The 15,509-nt window shown below is 45.5% G+C and overlaps 2 protein-coding genes across 3 annotated transcripts in view; one reads left to right on the forward strand and one right to left on the reverse strand.

The window, feature by feature from the left end:
• LOC124019910 (mesothelin-like protein) overlaps positions 1 to 10,160 on the forward strand; it is an 11,802-nt gene extending 1,642 nt beyond the window's left edge. Inside the window, exons 3-8 of the mRNA XM_046335352.1 lie at positions 329 to 490; positions 879 to 1,015; positions 5,997 to 6,130; positions 9,028 to 9,122; positions 9,245 to 9,509; positions 9,645 to 10,160. Of these exons, the coding sequence (XP_046191308.1) occupies positions 329 to 490; positions 879 to 1,015; positions 5,997 to 6,130; positions 9,028 to 9,122; positions 9,245 to 9,509; positions 9,645 to 9,733 (882 nt within the window). The 3' untranslated portion in view covers positions 9,734 to 10,160. The remainder of the gene's footprint in view (positions 1 to 328; positions 491 to 878; positions 1,016 to 5,996; positions 6,131 to 9,027; positions 9,123 to 9,244; positions 9,510 to 9,644) is intronic.
• Positions 10,161 to 11,092: 932 nt separating this feature from the next.
• LOC124019912 (lipopolysaccharide-induced tumor necrosis factor-alpha factor homolog) lies at positions 11,093 to 15,509 on the reverse strand. 2 transcript variants are annotated; one of them, XM_046335353.1, is made up of 4 exons: positions 15,156 to 15,509; positions 14,896 to 14,946; positions 14,301 to 14,433; positions 11,093 to 11,927 (listed from the first exon to the last, which is right to left on the reverse strand). In XM_046335353.1, the coding sequence occupies exons 2-4, from the start codon at positions 14,939 to 14,941 to the stop codon at positions 11,819 to 11,821; spliced, it is 288 nt and encodes a 95-aa protein (XP_046191309.1). In that variant the 5' UTR covers positions 14,942 to 14,946; positions 15,156 to 15,509; the 3' UTR covers positions 11,093 to 11,818. The 2 variants fall into 2 exon arrangements, with proteins under 2 accessions (XP_046191309.1, XP_046191310.1); XM_046335354.1 differs by having other exon boundaries at positions 14,917 to 14,946; positions 15,156 to 15,472.

Below are 15,509 nucleotides of genomic sequence, written 5' to 3' on the forward strand. Positions count from 1 at the left end.
AATACATTATCATTGCATCTGGCCTGGTGTAAATACGTTATCATTACATCTGACCTGATGTAAATACATTATCATTACATCTGACCTGGTGTAACTACATTATCATTACATCTGACCCAGTGTAACTACATTATCATTACATCTGACCCAGTGTAACTACATTATCATTACATCTGACCCAGTGTAACTACGTTATCATTACATCTGCCCCGGTGTAACTACATTATCATCATGTCTGATTAACAGAGAGAATGTACAGATAGTATGACATGGGTGTTATGAAGCTTTATCCTCCTGTACTTCCTGTTTCCTGTGTCCCGCCCGTCAGGCCTACTCCGCAAACTCCACCATCCCAGAAGCGAAGGTGCAGGTTCTTGGGCCGGCTTCGCGCGTTGCCACTAATGCTGACATCACCATGTGGAACATCACCAAGATCGACACACTGTCAGCTCTGATGGACTCCTCCAATGGAAACTGGGATGCTGTTATGGTAGCCAGATTATCTATCTATCTATCTATCTATCTATCTATCTATCTATCTATCTATCTATCTCTGTCCTCCAATGGAAACTGGGATGCTGTTATGGTAGCCAGATATCTATCTATCTCTGTCCTCCAATGGAAACTGGGATGCTGTTATGGTAGCCAGATATCTATCTATCTATCTCTGTCCTCCATGTCTGTCTGTCCTCCATGTCTGTCCTCCATGTCTGTCTGTCCGTCTGTCCGTCTGTCCGTCTGTCCGTCTGTCCGTCCGTCTGTCTGTCTGTCCGTCTGTCCGTCTGTCTGTCCGTCTGTCTGTCTCTGTGTCTGTCTGTCAAGTGATTACCCAATCAATCAGTCGGCCATTTACCAATCTATTCATGTCCCCCCTATAGGCGCAGGCCATCATCAGTAAGTACCTGAGTAACTCAGGAAATACTCTGGGCAGTGCCGAGCTCAACTCCATCGGAGGACCAAACCTGTGTTCACTAGACACCAGCCTCCTGAAGACCATTACACAGAGTAGCCTGAGGTAAGACTGAGAGGAGGACCCGACCTGTGTTCACTAGACACCAGCCTCCTGAGGAGGACCCGACCTGTGTTCACTAGACACCAGCCTCCTGAGGAGGACCTGTGTTCACTAGTCACCAGTCTGTGTCTTCTCCTGATCTACAGTATGAGGAACAATCAGACGGTTGTGTTGATGTCAGATGTCAGATGGTTGTGTTGATGTGTGATGTCAGATGGTTGTGTTGATGTGTGATGTCAGATGTGTTGTGTTGATGTCAGACGGTTTGTTGATTGATGGTTGTGTTGATGTCAGATGGTTGTGTTGATGTGTGATGTCAGACGGTTGTGTTGATGTCAGATGGTTGTGTTGATGTGTGATGTCAGATGGTTGTGTTGATGTCAGATGGTTGTGTTGATGTGTGATGTCAGATGGTTGTGTTGATGTGTGATGTCAGATGGTTGTGTTGATGTGTGATGTCAGATGGTTGTGTTGATGTCAGACGGTTGTGTTGATGTCAGATGTAGGCGGTTGTGTTGATGTGTGATGTCAGATGGTTGTGTTGATGTCAGATGGTTGTGTTGATGTCAGATGGTTGTGTTGATGTGTGATGTCAGATGGTTGTGTTGATGTCAGACGGTTGTGTTGATGTGTGATGTCAGATGGTTGTGTTGATGTGATGGTTGTGTTGATGTGTGATGTCAGACGGTTGTGTTGATGTCAGATGGTTGTGTTGATGTGTGATGTCAGATGGTTGTGTTGATGTGTTGTTGTGTTGATGTGTGATGTCAGATGGTTGTGTTGATGTGTGATGTCAGATGGTTGTGTTGATGTGTTGTGTGATGTCAGATGGTTGTGTTGATGTGTGATGTCAGACGGTTGTGTTGATGTGTGATGTCAGATGGTTGTGTTGATGTCAGATGGTTGTGTTGATGTGTGATGTCAGATGGTTGTGTTGATGTGTTGATGTCAGACGGTTGTGTTGATGTGTGATGTCAGATGGTTGTGTTGATGTGTGATGTCAGATGGTTGTGTTGACGTGTGATGTCAGATGGTTGTGTTGATATGTGATGTCAGACGGTTGTGTTGATGTGTGATGTCAGATGGTTGTGTTGATGTGTGATGTCAGATGGTTGTGTTGATGTCAGACGGTTGTGTTGATGTGTGATGTCAGATGGTTGTGTTGATGTGTGATGTCAGATGGTTGTGTTGATGTGTGATGTCAGATGGTTGTGTTGATGTCAGACGGTTGTGTTGATGTGTGATGTCAGATGGTTGTGTTGATGTGATGTCAGATGGTTGTGTTGATGTCAGATGGTTGTGTTGATGTGTGATGTCAGACGGTTGTGTTGATGTGTGATGTCAGATGGTTGTGTTGATGTCAGACGGTTGTGTTGATGTGTGATGTCAGATGGTTGGTTGTGTTGATGTCAGACAGTTGTGTTGATGTGTGATGTCAGATGGTTGTGTTGATGTCAGACGGTTGTGTTGATGTGTGATGTCAGACGGTTGTGTTGACGTGTGATGTCAGACGGTTGTGTTGATGTGTGATGTCAGACGGTTGTGTTGATGTGTGATGTCAGACGGTTGTGTTGATGTCAGATGGTTGTGTTGATGTCAGACGGTTGTGTTGATGTGTGATGTCAGACGGTTGTGTTGATGTGTGATGTCAGACAGTTGTGTTGATGTGTGATGTCAGATGGTTGTGTTGATGTCAGACGGTTGTGTTGATGTGTGATGTCAGATGGTTGTGTTGATGTCAGATGGTTGTGTTGATGTCAGATGGTTGTGTTGATGTGTGATGTCAGACGGTTGTGTTGATGTGTGATGTCAGATGGTTGTGTTGATGTCAGATGGTTGTGTTGATGTGTGATGTCAGATGGTTGTGTTGATGTGTGATGTCAGACGGTTGTGTTGATGTCAGATGTGTGGTGATGTCAGATGGTTGTGTTGTTGATGTCAGACGGTTGTGTTGATGTGTGATGTCAGATGGTTGTGTTGATGTGTGATGTCAGATGGTTGTGTTGATGTGGTTGTGTTGATGTGTGATGTCAGATGGTTGTGTTGATGTCAGATGGTTGTGTTGATGTGTGAGACGGTTGTGTTGATGTGTGATGTCAGATGGTTGTGTTGATGTCAGATGGTTGTGTTGATGTGTGATGTCAGATGGTTGTGTTGATGTGTGATGTCAGATGGTTGTGTTGATGTGTGATGTCAGATGGTTGTGTTGATGTCAGACGGTTGTGTTGATGTGTGATGTCAGATGGTTGTGTTGATGTGTGATGTCAGACGGTTGTGTTGATGTGTGATGTCAGATGGTTGTGTTGATGTGTGATGTCAGATGGTTGTGTTGATGTGTGATGTCAGACGGTTGTGTTGATGTGTGATGTCAGATGGTTGTGTTGATGTGTGATGTCAGACGGTTGTGTTGATGTGTGATGTCAGATGGTTGTGTTGATGTCAGACGGTTGTGTTGATGTTGATGTCAGATGGTTGTGTTGATGTGTGATGTCAGATGGTTGTGTTGATGTGTGATGTCAGATGGTTGTGTTGATGTGTGATGTCAGGCGGTTGTGTTGATGTGTGATGTCAGATGGTTGTGTTGATGTGTGATGTCAGATGGTTGTGTTGATGTGTGATGTCAGACGGTTGTGTTGATGTGTGATGTCAGACGGTTGTGTTGTGTGATGTCAGATGGTTGTGTTGATGTGTGATGTCAGACGGTTGTGTTGATGTGTGATGTCAGATGGTTGTGTTGATGTGTGATGTCAGATGGTTGTGTTGACGTGTGATGTCAGATGGTTGTGTTGATGTGTGATGTCAGATGGTTGTGTTGATGTGTGATGTCAGACTGTTGTGTTGATGTCAGATGGTTGTGTTGACGTGTGATGTCAGATGGTTGTGTTGATGTCAGACGGTTGTGTTGACGTGTGATGTCAGACGGTTGTGTTGATGTGTGATGTCAGACGGTTGTGTTGATGTGTGATGTCAGACGGTTGTGTTGATGTCAGATGGTTGTGTTGATGTCAGACGGTTGTGTTGATGTGTGATGTCAGACGGTTGTGTTGATGTGTGATGTCAGACAGTTGTGTTGATGTGTGATGTCAGATGGTTGTGTTGATGTCAGACGGTTGTGTTGATGTGTGATGTCAGATGGTTGTGTTGATGTCAGATGGTTGTGTTGTTGATGTCAGATGGTTGTGTTGATGTGTGATGTCAGACGGTTGTGTTGATGTGTGATGTCAGATGGTTGTGTTGATGTCAGATGGTTGTGTTGATGTGTGATGTCAGATGGTTGTGTTGATGTGTGATGTCAGACGGTTGTGTTGATGTCAGATGGTTGTGTTGATGTCAGACGGTTGTGTTGATGTGTGATGTCAGACGGTTGTGTTGATGTGTGATGTCAGACAGTTGTGTTGATGTGTGATGTCAGATGGTTGTGTTGATGTCAGACGGTTGTGTTGATGTGTGATGTCAGATGGTTGTGTTGATGTCAGATGGTTGTGTTGATGTGTGATGTCAGACGGTTGTGTTGATGTGTGATGTCAGATGGTTGTGTTGATGTCAGATGGTTGTGTTGATGTGTGATGTCAGATGGTTGTGTTGATGTGTGATGTCAGATGGTTGTGTTGATGTGTGATGTCAGATGGTTGTGTTGATGTCAGACGGTTGTGTTGATGTGTGATGTCAGATGGTTGTGTTGATGTGTGATGTCAGACGGTTGTGTTGATGTGTGATGTCAGATGGTTGTGTTGATGTGTGATGTCAGATGGTTGTGTTGATGTGTGATGTCAGACGGTTGTGTTGATGTGTGATGTCAGATGGTTGTGTTGATGTGTGATGTCAGACGGTTGTGTTGATGTGTGATGTCAGATGGTTGTGTTGATGTCAGACGGTTGTGTTGATGTGTGATGTCAGATGGTTGTGTTGATGTGTGATGTCAGATGGTTGTGTTGATGTGTGATGTCAGATGGTTGTGTTGATGTGTGATGTCAGACAATAAGACGGTTGTGTTGATGTGTGATGTCAGATGGTTGTGTTGATGTGTGATGTCAGATGGTTGTGTTGATGTGTGATGTCAGACGGTTGTGTTGATGTGTGATGTCAGACGGTTGTGTTGACGTGTGATGTCAGATGGTTGTGTTGACGTGTGATGTCAGACAATAAGACGGTTGTGTTGATGTGTGATGTCAGATGGTTGTGTTGATGTGTGATGTCAGATGGTTGTGTTGTTGATGTCAGATGGTTGTGTTGATGTGTGATGTCAGATGGTTGTGTTGATGTGTGATGTCAGACTGTTGTGTTGATGTCAGATGGTTGTGTTGACGTGTGATGTCAGATGGTTGTGTTGATGTCAGATGGTTGTGTTGACGTGTGATGTCAGATGGTTGTGTTGATGTCAGATGGTTGTGTTGATGTGTGATGTCAGACTGTTGTGTTGATGTCAGATGGTTGTGTTGACGTGTGATGTCAGATGGTTGTGTTGATGTGTGATGTCAGACTGTTGTGTTGATGTCAGATGGTTGTGTTGACGTGTGATGTCAGATGGTTGTGTTGATGTCAGATGTCAGACGGTTGTGTTGATGTGTGATGTCAGATGGTTGTGTTGATGTCAGATGGTTGTGTTGATGTGTGATGTCAGACTGTTGTGTTGATGTCAGATGGTTGTGTTGACGTGTGATGTCAGATGGTTGTGTTGATGTCAGATGGTTGTAACGTGTGATGTCAGATGGTTGTGTTGATGTGTGATGTCAGATGGTTGTGTTGATATGTGATGTCAGACGGTTGTGTTGATGTGTGATGTCAGACAATAAGACGGTTGTGTTGCGTGTGATGTCAGACACGTGTGATGTCAGACGGTTGTGTTGATGTGTGATGTCAGACGGTTGTGTTGACGTGTGATGTCAGACGGTTGTGTTGACGTGTGATGTCAGACGGTTGTGTTGACGTGTGATGTCAGACAATAAGACAATAAGACGGCTGTGTTTGTTTCACCGTGTTGCAGTAAGGCCAATGCCCTGACGGTGACCAACTGCAGCATAATGAAGAAGAGAACGTTGTTCGTCATCGCTGAAGGGGCCTTCCAGAGCCGCAGTACTGTCTCTGCTACCTCCTACCAGCTAACACAGCCATACATAGGTACCTCCTACCAGCTAACACAGCCATACATAGGTACCTCCTACCAGCTAACACAGCCATACATAGGTACCTCCTACCAGCTAACACAGCCATACATAGGTACCTCCTACCAGCTAACACAGCCATACATAGGTACCCCCTACCAGCTAACACAGCCATACATAGGTACCTCTACCTCCTACCAGCTAACACAGCCATACATAGGTACCTCTACCTCCTACCAGCTAACACAGCCATACATAGGTACCTCTACCTCCTACCAGCTAACACAGCCATACATAGGTACCTCTACCTCCTACCAGCTAACACAGCCATACATAGGTACCTCCTACCAGCTAACACAGCCATACATAGGTACCTCCTACCAGCTAACACAGCCATACATAGCTACCTCCTACCAGCAAACACAGCCATACATAGCTACCTCCTACCAGCTAACACAGCCATACATAGGTACCTCCTACCAGCTAACACAGCCATACATAGGTACCTCCTACCAGCTAACACAGCCATACATAGGTACCTCCTACCAGCTAACACAGCCATACATAGGTACCTCCTACCAGCTAACACAGCCATACATAGCTACCTCCTACCAGCTAACACAGCCATACATAGCTACCTCCTACCAGCTAACACAGCCATACATAGCTACCTCCTACCAGCTAACACAGCCATACATTGCTACCTCCTACCAGCTAACACAGCCATACATAGGTACCCCCTACCAGCTAACACAGCCATACATTGCTACCTCCTACCAGCTAACACAGCCATACATTGCTACCTCCTACCAGCTAACACAGCCATACATAACATACATAACATACATACAGTTGAAGTCGGAAGTTTAGATACGAGTCTACTCTGCCTGTCCAGGGGGAGCTGACTCAGTCTACTCTCTGTCTGACCACTAGGGGGTGCTGACTCAGCCTACTCTGTCTGACCACTAGGTGGTGCTGACTCAGTCTACTCTCTGTCTAACCACTAGGGGGTGCTGACTCAGTCTACTCTGTCTGTCCACTAGGGGGTGCTGACTCAGTCTACTCTGTCTGTCCACTAGGGGGTGCTGACTCAGTCTACTCTGTCTGACCACTAGGTGGTGCTGACTCAGTCTACTCTGTCTGACCACTAGGTGGTGCTGATTCAGTCTACTCTGTCTGACCACTAGGGGTGCTGACTCAGCCTACTCTGTCTGACCACTAGTGGTGCTGACTCAGTCTACTCTGTCTGTAGGGGGTGCTGACCATCTGTCTAGGTGGTGCTGACTCAGCCTACTCTGTCTGTCCACTAGGGGTGCTGACTCAGTCTACTCTGTCTGACCACTAGGGGTGCTGACTCAGTCTACTCTGTCTGACCACTAGGTGGTGCTGCCTCAGTCTGTCTGACCACTAGGTGGTGCTGACTCAGTCTACTCTCTGTCTGACCACTAGGTGGTGCTGACTCAGCCTACTCTGTCTGACCACTAGGGGTGCTGACTCACTACTCTCTGCCTGTCCACTAGGGGTGCTGACTCAGTCTACTCTGTCTGACCACTAGGTGGTGCTGACTCAGCCTACTCTGTCTGACCACTAGGTGGTGCTGACTCAGTCTACTCTGTCTGTCCACTAGGGGGTGCTGACTCAGTCTAATCTGTCTGTCCACTAGGTGGTGCTGACTCAGCCTACTCTGTCTGTCCACTAGGGGGTGCTGACTCAGTCTACTCTGTCTGACCACTAGGGGGTGCTGACTCATTCTACTCTGTCTGACCACTAGGTGGTGCTGCCTCAGCCTACTCTGTCTGACCACTAGGTGGTGCTGACTCAGTCTACTCTCTGTCTGACCACTAGGTGGTGCTGACTCAGCCTACTCTGTCTGACCACTAGGGGGTGCTGACTCAGCCTACTCTCTGCCTGTCCGCTAGGTGGTGCTGACTCAGTCTACTCTGTCTGACCACTAGGTGGTGCTGACTCAGCCTACTCTCTGTCTGACCACTAGGTGGTGCTGACTCAGTCTACTCTGTCTGACCACTAGGGGGTGCTGACTCAGCCTACTCTGTCTACTAGGTGGTGCTGACTCAGTCTACTCTGTCTGACCACTAGGTGGTGCTGACTCAGCCTACTCTGTATACTAGGTGGTGCTGATTCAGTCTACTCTCTGTCTGTCCACTAGGTGGTGCTGTCTCAGCCTACTCTGTCTACTAGGTGGTGCTGACTCAGCCTACTCTCTGTCTGTCCACTAGGTGGTGCTGACTCAGCCTACTCTGTCTACTAGTTGGTGCTGACTCAGCCTACTCTCTGTCTGTCCACTAGGTGGTGCTGACTCAGCCTACTCTCTGTCTGTCCACTAGGTGGTGCTGACTCAGCCTACTCTCTGTCTGTCCACTAGGTGGTGCTGACTCAGTCTACTCTCTGTCTGTCCACTAGGTGGTGCTGACTCAGTCTACTCTCTGTCTGTCCACTAGGTGGTGCTGACTCAGCCTACTCTCTGTCTGTCCACTAGGTGGTGCTGACTCAGTCTACTCTCTGTCTGTCCACTAGGTGGTGCTGACTCAGTCTACTCTCTGTCTGTCCACTAGGTGGTGCTGACTCAGTCTACTCTCTGTCTGTCCACGAGGGGGTGCTGACTCAGTCTACTCTGTCTGTCCACTAGGTGGTGCTGACTCAGTCTACTCTGTCTGTCCACTAGGTGGTGCTGACTCAGCCTACGTCCAGCGTCTGTCCACTAGGTGGTGCTGACTCAGTCTACTCTCTGTCTGTCCACTAGGTGGTGCTGACTCAGCCTACTCTCTGTCTGTCCACTAGGTGGTGCTGACTCAGTCTACTCTCTGTCTGTCCACTAGGTGGTGCTGACTCAGCCTACTCTCTGTCTGTCCACTAGGTGGTGCTGACTCAGTCTACTCTCTGTCTGTCCACTAGGTGGTGCTGACTCAGCCTACGTCCAGCGTCTGTCCACCTCTAACATCAGTATGGACATGGACACTTTCATCAGCCTGGACCCTACTGTTATACAGGTGTGTATGTGTGTCTTTCTACCTACCTACCTACCTACCTACCTACCTACCTACCTACCTACCTACCTACCTACATACATACATACCTGTCTGTCATTATCCCCTAACCCCTCCACCTTCAGACTCTGGGTGTGAGCCAGGTCAAAGGTCTGCTGGGTTCTAACCTGCCAGAGCTGAAGAGCTATGAGAACCAGAGCGCGGTCCGGACCTGGATCAGCACCCGTTTCCAGGCCGACCTGGACTATCTGGGGCTGGGTCTGAAGGGAGGCAAGGCTGACCCCACCACGGCTGGCGTGGGAACCATCATACTTCCTACCAGTGCAGGGGCACCTGGAGGAGCTGGGCCAGTCAACACCGTGGCTGGAGGAGCTGCTGCTACAACTACAGGTAAAACATAACCGTTCCTTTTTATCTATGAAAGATCAGTTGGTTCTCTTTCATTTCTCTGTGAGCTCCGAGAGAGAGATTTATGATTTGAGGTTCAGTGAACAAAGTTATAATGTTTGTTTTGTTTCTGTGTAGCGAGCGGCGGAGCGATCAACAGACCAACGTTCGGCCTCCACCTTCTCCTCACCACTCTGGCCGTCGCTGTCCTGTACATTCTACACTGATTTAAACACGGATTTCAGAGATTTTATATTTCAGAGTGAGAGAGTTAACTGACTCCATATAGCATCCAGTCGCATTCGGCTCAGACAGGGAAAAACATCATGTAAAGTTCTCAAACAGGAAACAAAAATGTATACGTTTAGAGTCAGGTAGTGCCTTAGATATTGTAAATATCACTGAATACAAGGATATACTATAAAACCATCTAGCACTTTAGTCACATCAATGTTTCTGCTCTGACAAGTTCTGCATTTTATTTAAGTGTCACGTTGTATGTTGTTCTGTCTTGGTGGTTGGAATGAAGTCTGTACTGTCTTGGTGGTTGGAATGAAGTCTGTACTGTCTTGGTGGTTGGAATGAAGTCTGTACTGTCTTGGTGGTTGGAATGAAGTCTGTTCTGTCTTGGTGGTTGGAATGAAGTCTGTTCTGTCTGAATGAAGTCTGTTCTGTCTTGGTGGTTGGAATGAAGTCTGTTCTGTCTTGGTGGTTGGAATGAAGTCTGTTCTGTCTTGGTGGTTGGAATGAAGTCTGTTCTGTCTTGGTGGTTGGAATGAAGTCTGTTCTGTCTTGGTGGTTGGAATGAAGTCTGTTCTGTCTTGGTGGTTGGAATGAAGTCTGGTTCTGTTTTGGTGGTTGGAATGTTGTTTAAAAGAAGAATTTGTAGGGCTCTATTCAGTCTGTGTAGCTGAAAGGTCATATCCTATTGAGCCAAGATCTGCAGCATTTACCATGAATGCAGTCTACGCTACGGGAACATCTGCCAGCATTTACCATGAATGCAGTCTACGCTACGGGAACATCTGCAGCATTTACCATGAATGCAGTCTACGCTACGGGAACATCTGCAGCATTTACCATGAATGCAGTCTACGCTACGGGAACATAATGCTGTACTGCTGAACTTCTACGATGTGGATTGAATAGAGCCACTTGTCTTTGGCTTCGGGTGAAAATATGAAAGTATTTCATTAGATGACAAAGAAGTCCTGTGTTGGTGATGTCGTCTTTCTGGGACAGCCATTTTGTTTTTCTCAGGGTTAGTATCTCCAACACTTATCCACCGAGCCAAAACCCTGTTCGATGTCATGACAACCAATTCCTCTAGTGCAGAATGATTGATGTCATTAGAATGTCACTGTGCTTTTGTTCATGTCAGCTCAAACTGTTGTCTGTCTTCTCAATGCTGCCATTTGATGATACTAAATAGCAGATGTTGAATGTATGATTTAATTAATAAAAATGTATATTATTACACAATCCCCCCCCCCAATTTTTTAAAATGTATTTATAAAGAAATAAACAGCCTATGAACTAACGGCTGATAATAAAAGTTTTTCTACAAATTAACAAAACATTTTAGCGGTTGTGAAATGATTGTATTTTTCAGGGCTCAGTTTATTCCTAACAAACCAGTACAGTAACAAACCAGTACAGTACTCAATCAGAAAGACTCACAGTGCTGCATTGAGACAATTAGAGTAATATAACTTACAGATCATACAACAACCACCAAACCATGAATACTCACATTCTACGTTGTCTATTTCTATGGCACACATATTTTACCGTTGCCAAGGCAGCGGTGAATTGCATAACAAGGGACAGGGCGGGATGGAACACTGTCAATGACAATTCAATTGTTCTATTGAGTTAAATCTAATTGAAGTCCTACATTTTTGCCGTTGCCAAGGCAACCGTTAACTGCATAGCAAGGAACAGGGCAGGATGGGACGGAACACTGTCAATGACAACATTCTGTGACAGTTAAATTAGATTTAACTCAATAGAACAATTTAAGTCGCACATTTTTGCCGTTGCCAAGGCAACCGGTAACTAGATAGCAAGGGACAGGGCAGGAAGGAATGGAACACTGTCAATGACAACATTCTGTGACAGTTAAATTGTTCTATTGAGTTAAACTAATTGGTCTTTCAAACACGTGGTAGCCTGCTGTGCAGTTCTACTGGGTGGAAGCTGAGACAAACAACAGACTGTGTTGGAAGAGCAACTTGTCTCAGAAGACATGACACAATGTTGTAGCTAGCTTCCCAAAAGACACAGGAGTCTCCTGCTGGTTATTATGGGCTTTATAAGCGCTTATAAACCCCCAGGAGGGTCTTGCAGGAGGGACACGTGTGCTTGGCGTCTTTGAGCCTGTCGAAACAGAACGGGATGAGACAGCAACCCAGAACAAACCTGAGGAGGAGGAACAACAACGGTCAAACATTGTAAGGAGATGCATCTTAAGGCCAAAAAGGGATTTTATTTCTCTTAATCACAATCATCATTTACCAGTTAAAATGTAGACACAAATTAAATACATTTTATATAAAAATGTTTTCCAAAATATTGCATTCAAATATCTCATTAAATATAGTGTATACATATTTGCACAAATGCATTTCAACCTGAATGAAGTCAGCTTAAATATTTTGGTTTCATTTTGTTAAAACACTCCAGGCCCTGACTTGTCCAGAGCCTATTTTTTTATTTTTTTTATTTCACCTTTATTCAACCAGGTAGGCAAGTTGAGAACAAGTTCTCATTTGCAACTGCGACCTGGCCAAGATAAAGCATAGCAGTGTGAACAGACAACACAGAGTTACACATGGAATAAACAAAACATACAGTCAATAATACAGTAGAACAAAAAAATAAAAAAGTCTATATACAGTGAGTGCAAATGAGGTGAGATAAGGGAGTTAAAGGCAATAAATAGGCCATGGTGGAGAAGTAATGACACTATAGCAAGTAAACACTGGAATTGTGGATAAATACTTAATCTTTCTATCTGTAAAATACCAAAGTCGTAGGTAAAAATGCATTTTTATCTAGAATAAACAATTGACCAACATATCAACAATTCCCTCTGGGCCTGGAGGAAACATCAAAGCATAACCTCACAACATGAAGGAAGAGGACTCTGAAGCTGAGAGGCATAACCTCACAACATGAAGGAAGACGACTCTGAAGCTGAGAGGAATTAGCTTGGTTTGTCTGACTTCCAGGAAATGGCAGTTAAAAAAGTCAAATACACTGAAATTAGATGGCCCATTAGACGGCCCGTTAGACGACCCCATTAGACGACCCATTAGACGACCCCATTAGACGCCCCATTAGACGACCCGTTAGACGACCCATTAGACGACCCCATTAGACGCCCCATTAGACGACCCATTAGACGACCCCATTAGACGACCCCATTAGACGACCCCATTAGACGACCCGTTAGACGACCCGTTAGACGACCCGTTAGACGACCCCATTAGACGACCCGTTAGACGACCCATTAGACGACCCATTAGACGACCCCATTAGACGACCATTTAGACGACCCATTAGACGACCATTTAGACGACCCATTAGACGCCCCATTAGACGACCCGTTAGACGACCCATTAGACGACCCATTAGACGACCCCATTAGACGACCATTTAGACGACCCATTAGACGACCATTTAGACGACCCATTAGACGCCCCATTAGACGCCCCCATTAGACGCCCCCATTAGACGACCATTTAGATGACCCATTAGACGACCCATTAGACGCCCCGTTAGACGACCCATTAGACGACCCATTAGACGCCCCATTAGACGCCCCGTTAGACGGCCCGTTAGACGACCATTTAGACGACCCATTAGACGACCCATTAGACGCCCCCATTAGACGACCCGTTAGACGACCCGTTAGACGACCCGTTAGACGACCCATTAGACGACCCGTTAGACGACCCCATTAGACGACCCCATTAGACGACCCGTTAGACGACCCATTAGACGACCATTTAGACGACCCATTAGACGACCATTTAGACGACCCATTAGACGACCCCATTAGACGACCCCATTAGACGACCATTTAGACAACCCATTAGATGACCCCATTAGACGACCCAATTAGACGACCAAAGCCTAATTTACACCTAATCACAACCTCATCAAAGTAAGTTACGAAATATAGTCCAGTTTGTAACATTCCTTATGAAATGGGCTTTTATTAAATTATGTGTCATTTAATGTAGTGAGCTTTGAAACTGATTTAATGACGGTAGTATGATAAACAAAAACAAATACATACATTTTCATCAAGTTTGACATTTGTTTATTTTGTGAAAATTACTAATATTAATGGATCAAAATAACAACAAATTGCTAGATTGATTCAAGTCATTTCAGCCTGTGGTGTCTGACCTGAACCCACTGACAAACAGTAGGATTGGCTTTCACCCCCCACACACACACACACACACACTACACACACACACACACCACACACACACACACACTACACACACTACACACTACACACACACACTACACTATACACACACACACACACACACACACACACACACACACACACACACACACACACACACTACACACTACACACCACACACACACACTACACACCACACACACACACTACACTATACACACACACACACACACACTACACACTACACACCACACACACACACTACACACACACTACACTACACACACACTACACTACACACACACTACACACTACACACCACACACTACACACACTCTTGTACGCACCCACAGAAGAAGAGTCCTCCACAGAAGAGATAGGTGAGGACACCAGAGGAGAAGTCAACCTTAGTGACCACTGTCTGGTGACAGGTAGGACAGGTCATCTGGACAGGACTGTCCCCAAACGCACCGATGGCCACTGGAGGAGGGGGGGGGTGGAGTAGACAAAGTATTAGTTCATTCTCTAATGCATTAATGTGTTAATTCATTCAGTCCTACAGTACCTCAAAGCATGGCTTCATCCATCCATCTGCTGTTTAACCTCCTTTTCATGATCATTCATCCATCTGCTGTTTAACCTCCTTTATAGCATGACTTCATTCATCCATCTGCTGTTTAACCTCCTTTATAGCATGACTTCATTCATCCATCTGCTGTTTAACCTCCTTTATAGCATGACTTCATTCATCCATCTGCTGTTTAACCTCCTTTATAGCGTGACTTCATTCATCCATCTGCTGTTTAACCTCCTTTATAGCATGACTTCATTCATCCATCTGCTGTTTAACCTCCTTTATAGCATGATTTCATTCATCCATCTGCCCACTGAAAACACACGACTGTTTAACTTCCTTTATAGTTAACAAGAGTTTCACTCAACCCAAAGTACAGTAGGACATACCAACAGGCACCTGGACGTTGGCCATCCTCCCTGAGAGGAAAGAGAGTTGAGTACTAACAGAGAACACACAGCAGGACGTACAACACACTAATGGAACACTCAACAAATGCTGATAACCAGAGAGAAAACATTCAAACATTCAAACTACAAATAAAATAGTCTTCTTTTTTTGATAAGCTTACATTTTTCATCATTACTTTTCCAATAACAGACACATGATCTCTTATAAAAGTACTTACAGATCTGCTGTAAGGGAGATTCTTACTGCTCTGCTGGTCCAAAAGGAGTCTGGTACTTCTCTTCTACTCAGTATCACAGGAGGGTGAACAGAGTCAGTAGCTGGATCCGCCCATCCTACCAAACAGCCTGTACTGCTATCTACTGTCCTGTCTCCTACCAAACAGCCTGTACTGCTATCTACTGTCCTGTCTCCTACCAAACAGCCTGTACTGCTATCTACTGTCCTGTCTCCTACCAAACAGCCTGTACTGCTATCTACTGTCCTGTCTCCTACCAAACAGCCTGTACTGCTATCTACTGTCCTGTCTCCTACCAAACAGCCTGTACTGCTATCTACTGTCCTGTCTCCTACC

Source organism: Oncorhynchus gorbuscha, unplaced genomic scaffold, assembly GCF_021184085.1.
Source record: "Oncorhynchus gorbuscha isolate QuinsamMale2020 ecotype Even-year unplaced genomic scaffold, OgorEven_v1.0 Un_scaffold_717, whole genome shotgun sequence".
NCBI classification, from domain to species: Eukaryota; Metazoa; Chordata; class Actinopteri; order Salmoniformes; family Salmonidae; genus Oncorhynchus; species Oncorhynchus gorbuscha.

What these genes read in the sequence shown, in the direction of transcription:
- LOC124019912 (XM_046335353.1), bottom strand. Translation starts at nt 14,941, where the DNA reads ATGGCCAACGTCCAGGTGCCTGTTGGTATGTCCTACTGTACTTTGG. An exon ending in TATGTCCTACTGTACTTTGG is followed by an intron (nt 14,434 to 14,895) that starts GTTGAGTGAAAC and finishes CCCCTCCTCCAG; the next exon opens with TGGCCATCGGTGCGTTTGGG. An exon ending in GGAGGACTCTTCTTCTGTGG is followed by an intron (nt 11,928 to 14,300) that starts GTGCGTACAAGA and finishes CCTCCTCCTCAG; the next exon opens with GTTTGTTCTGGGTTGCTGTC.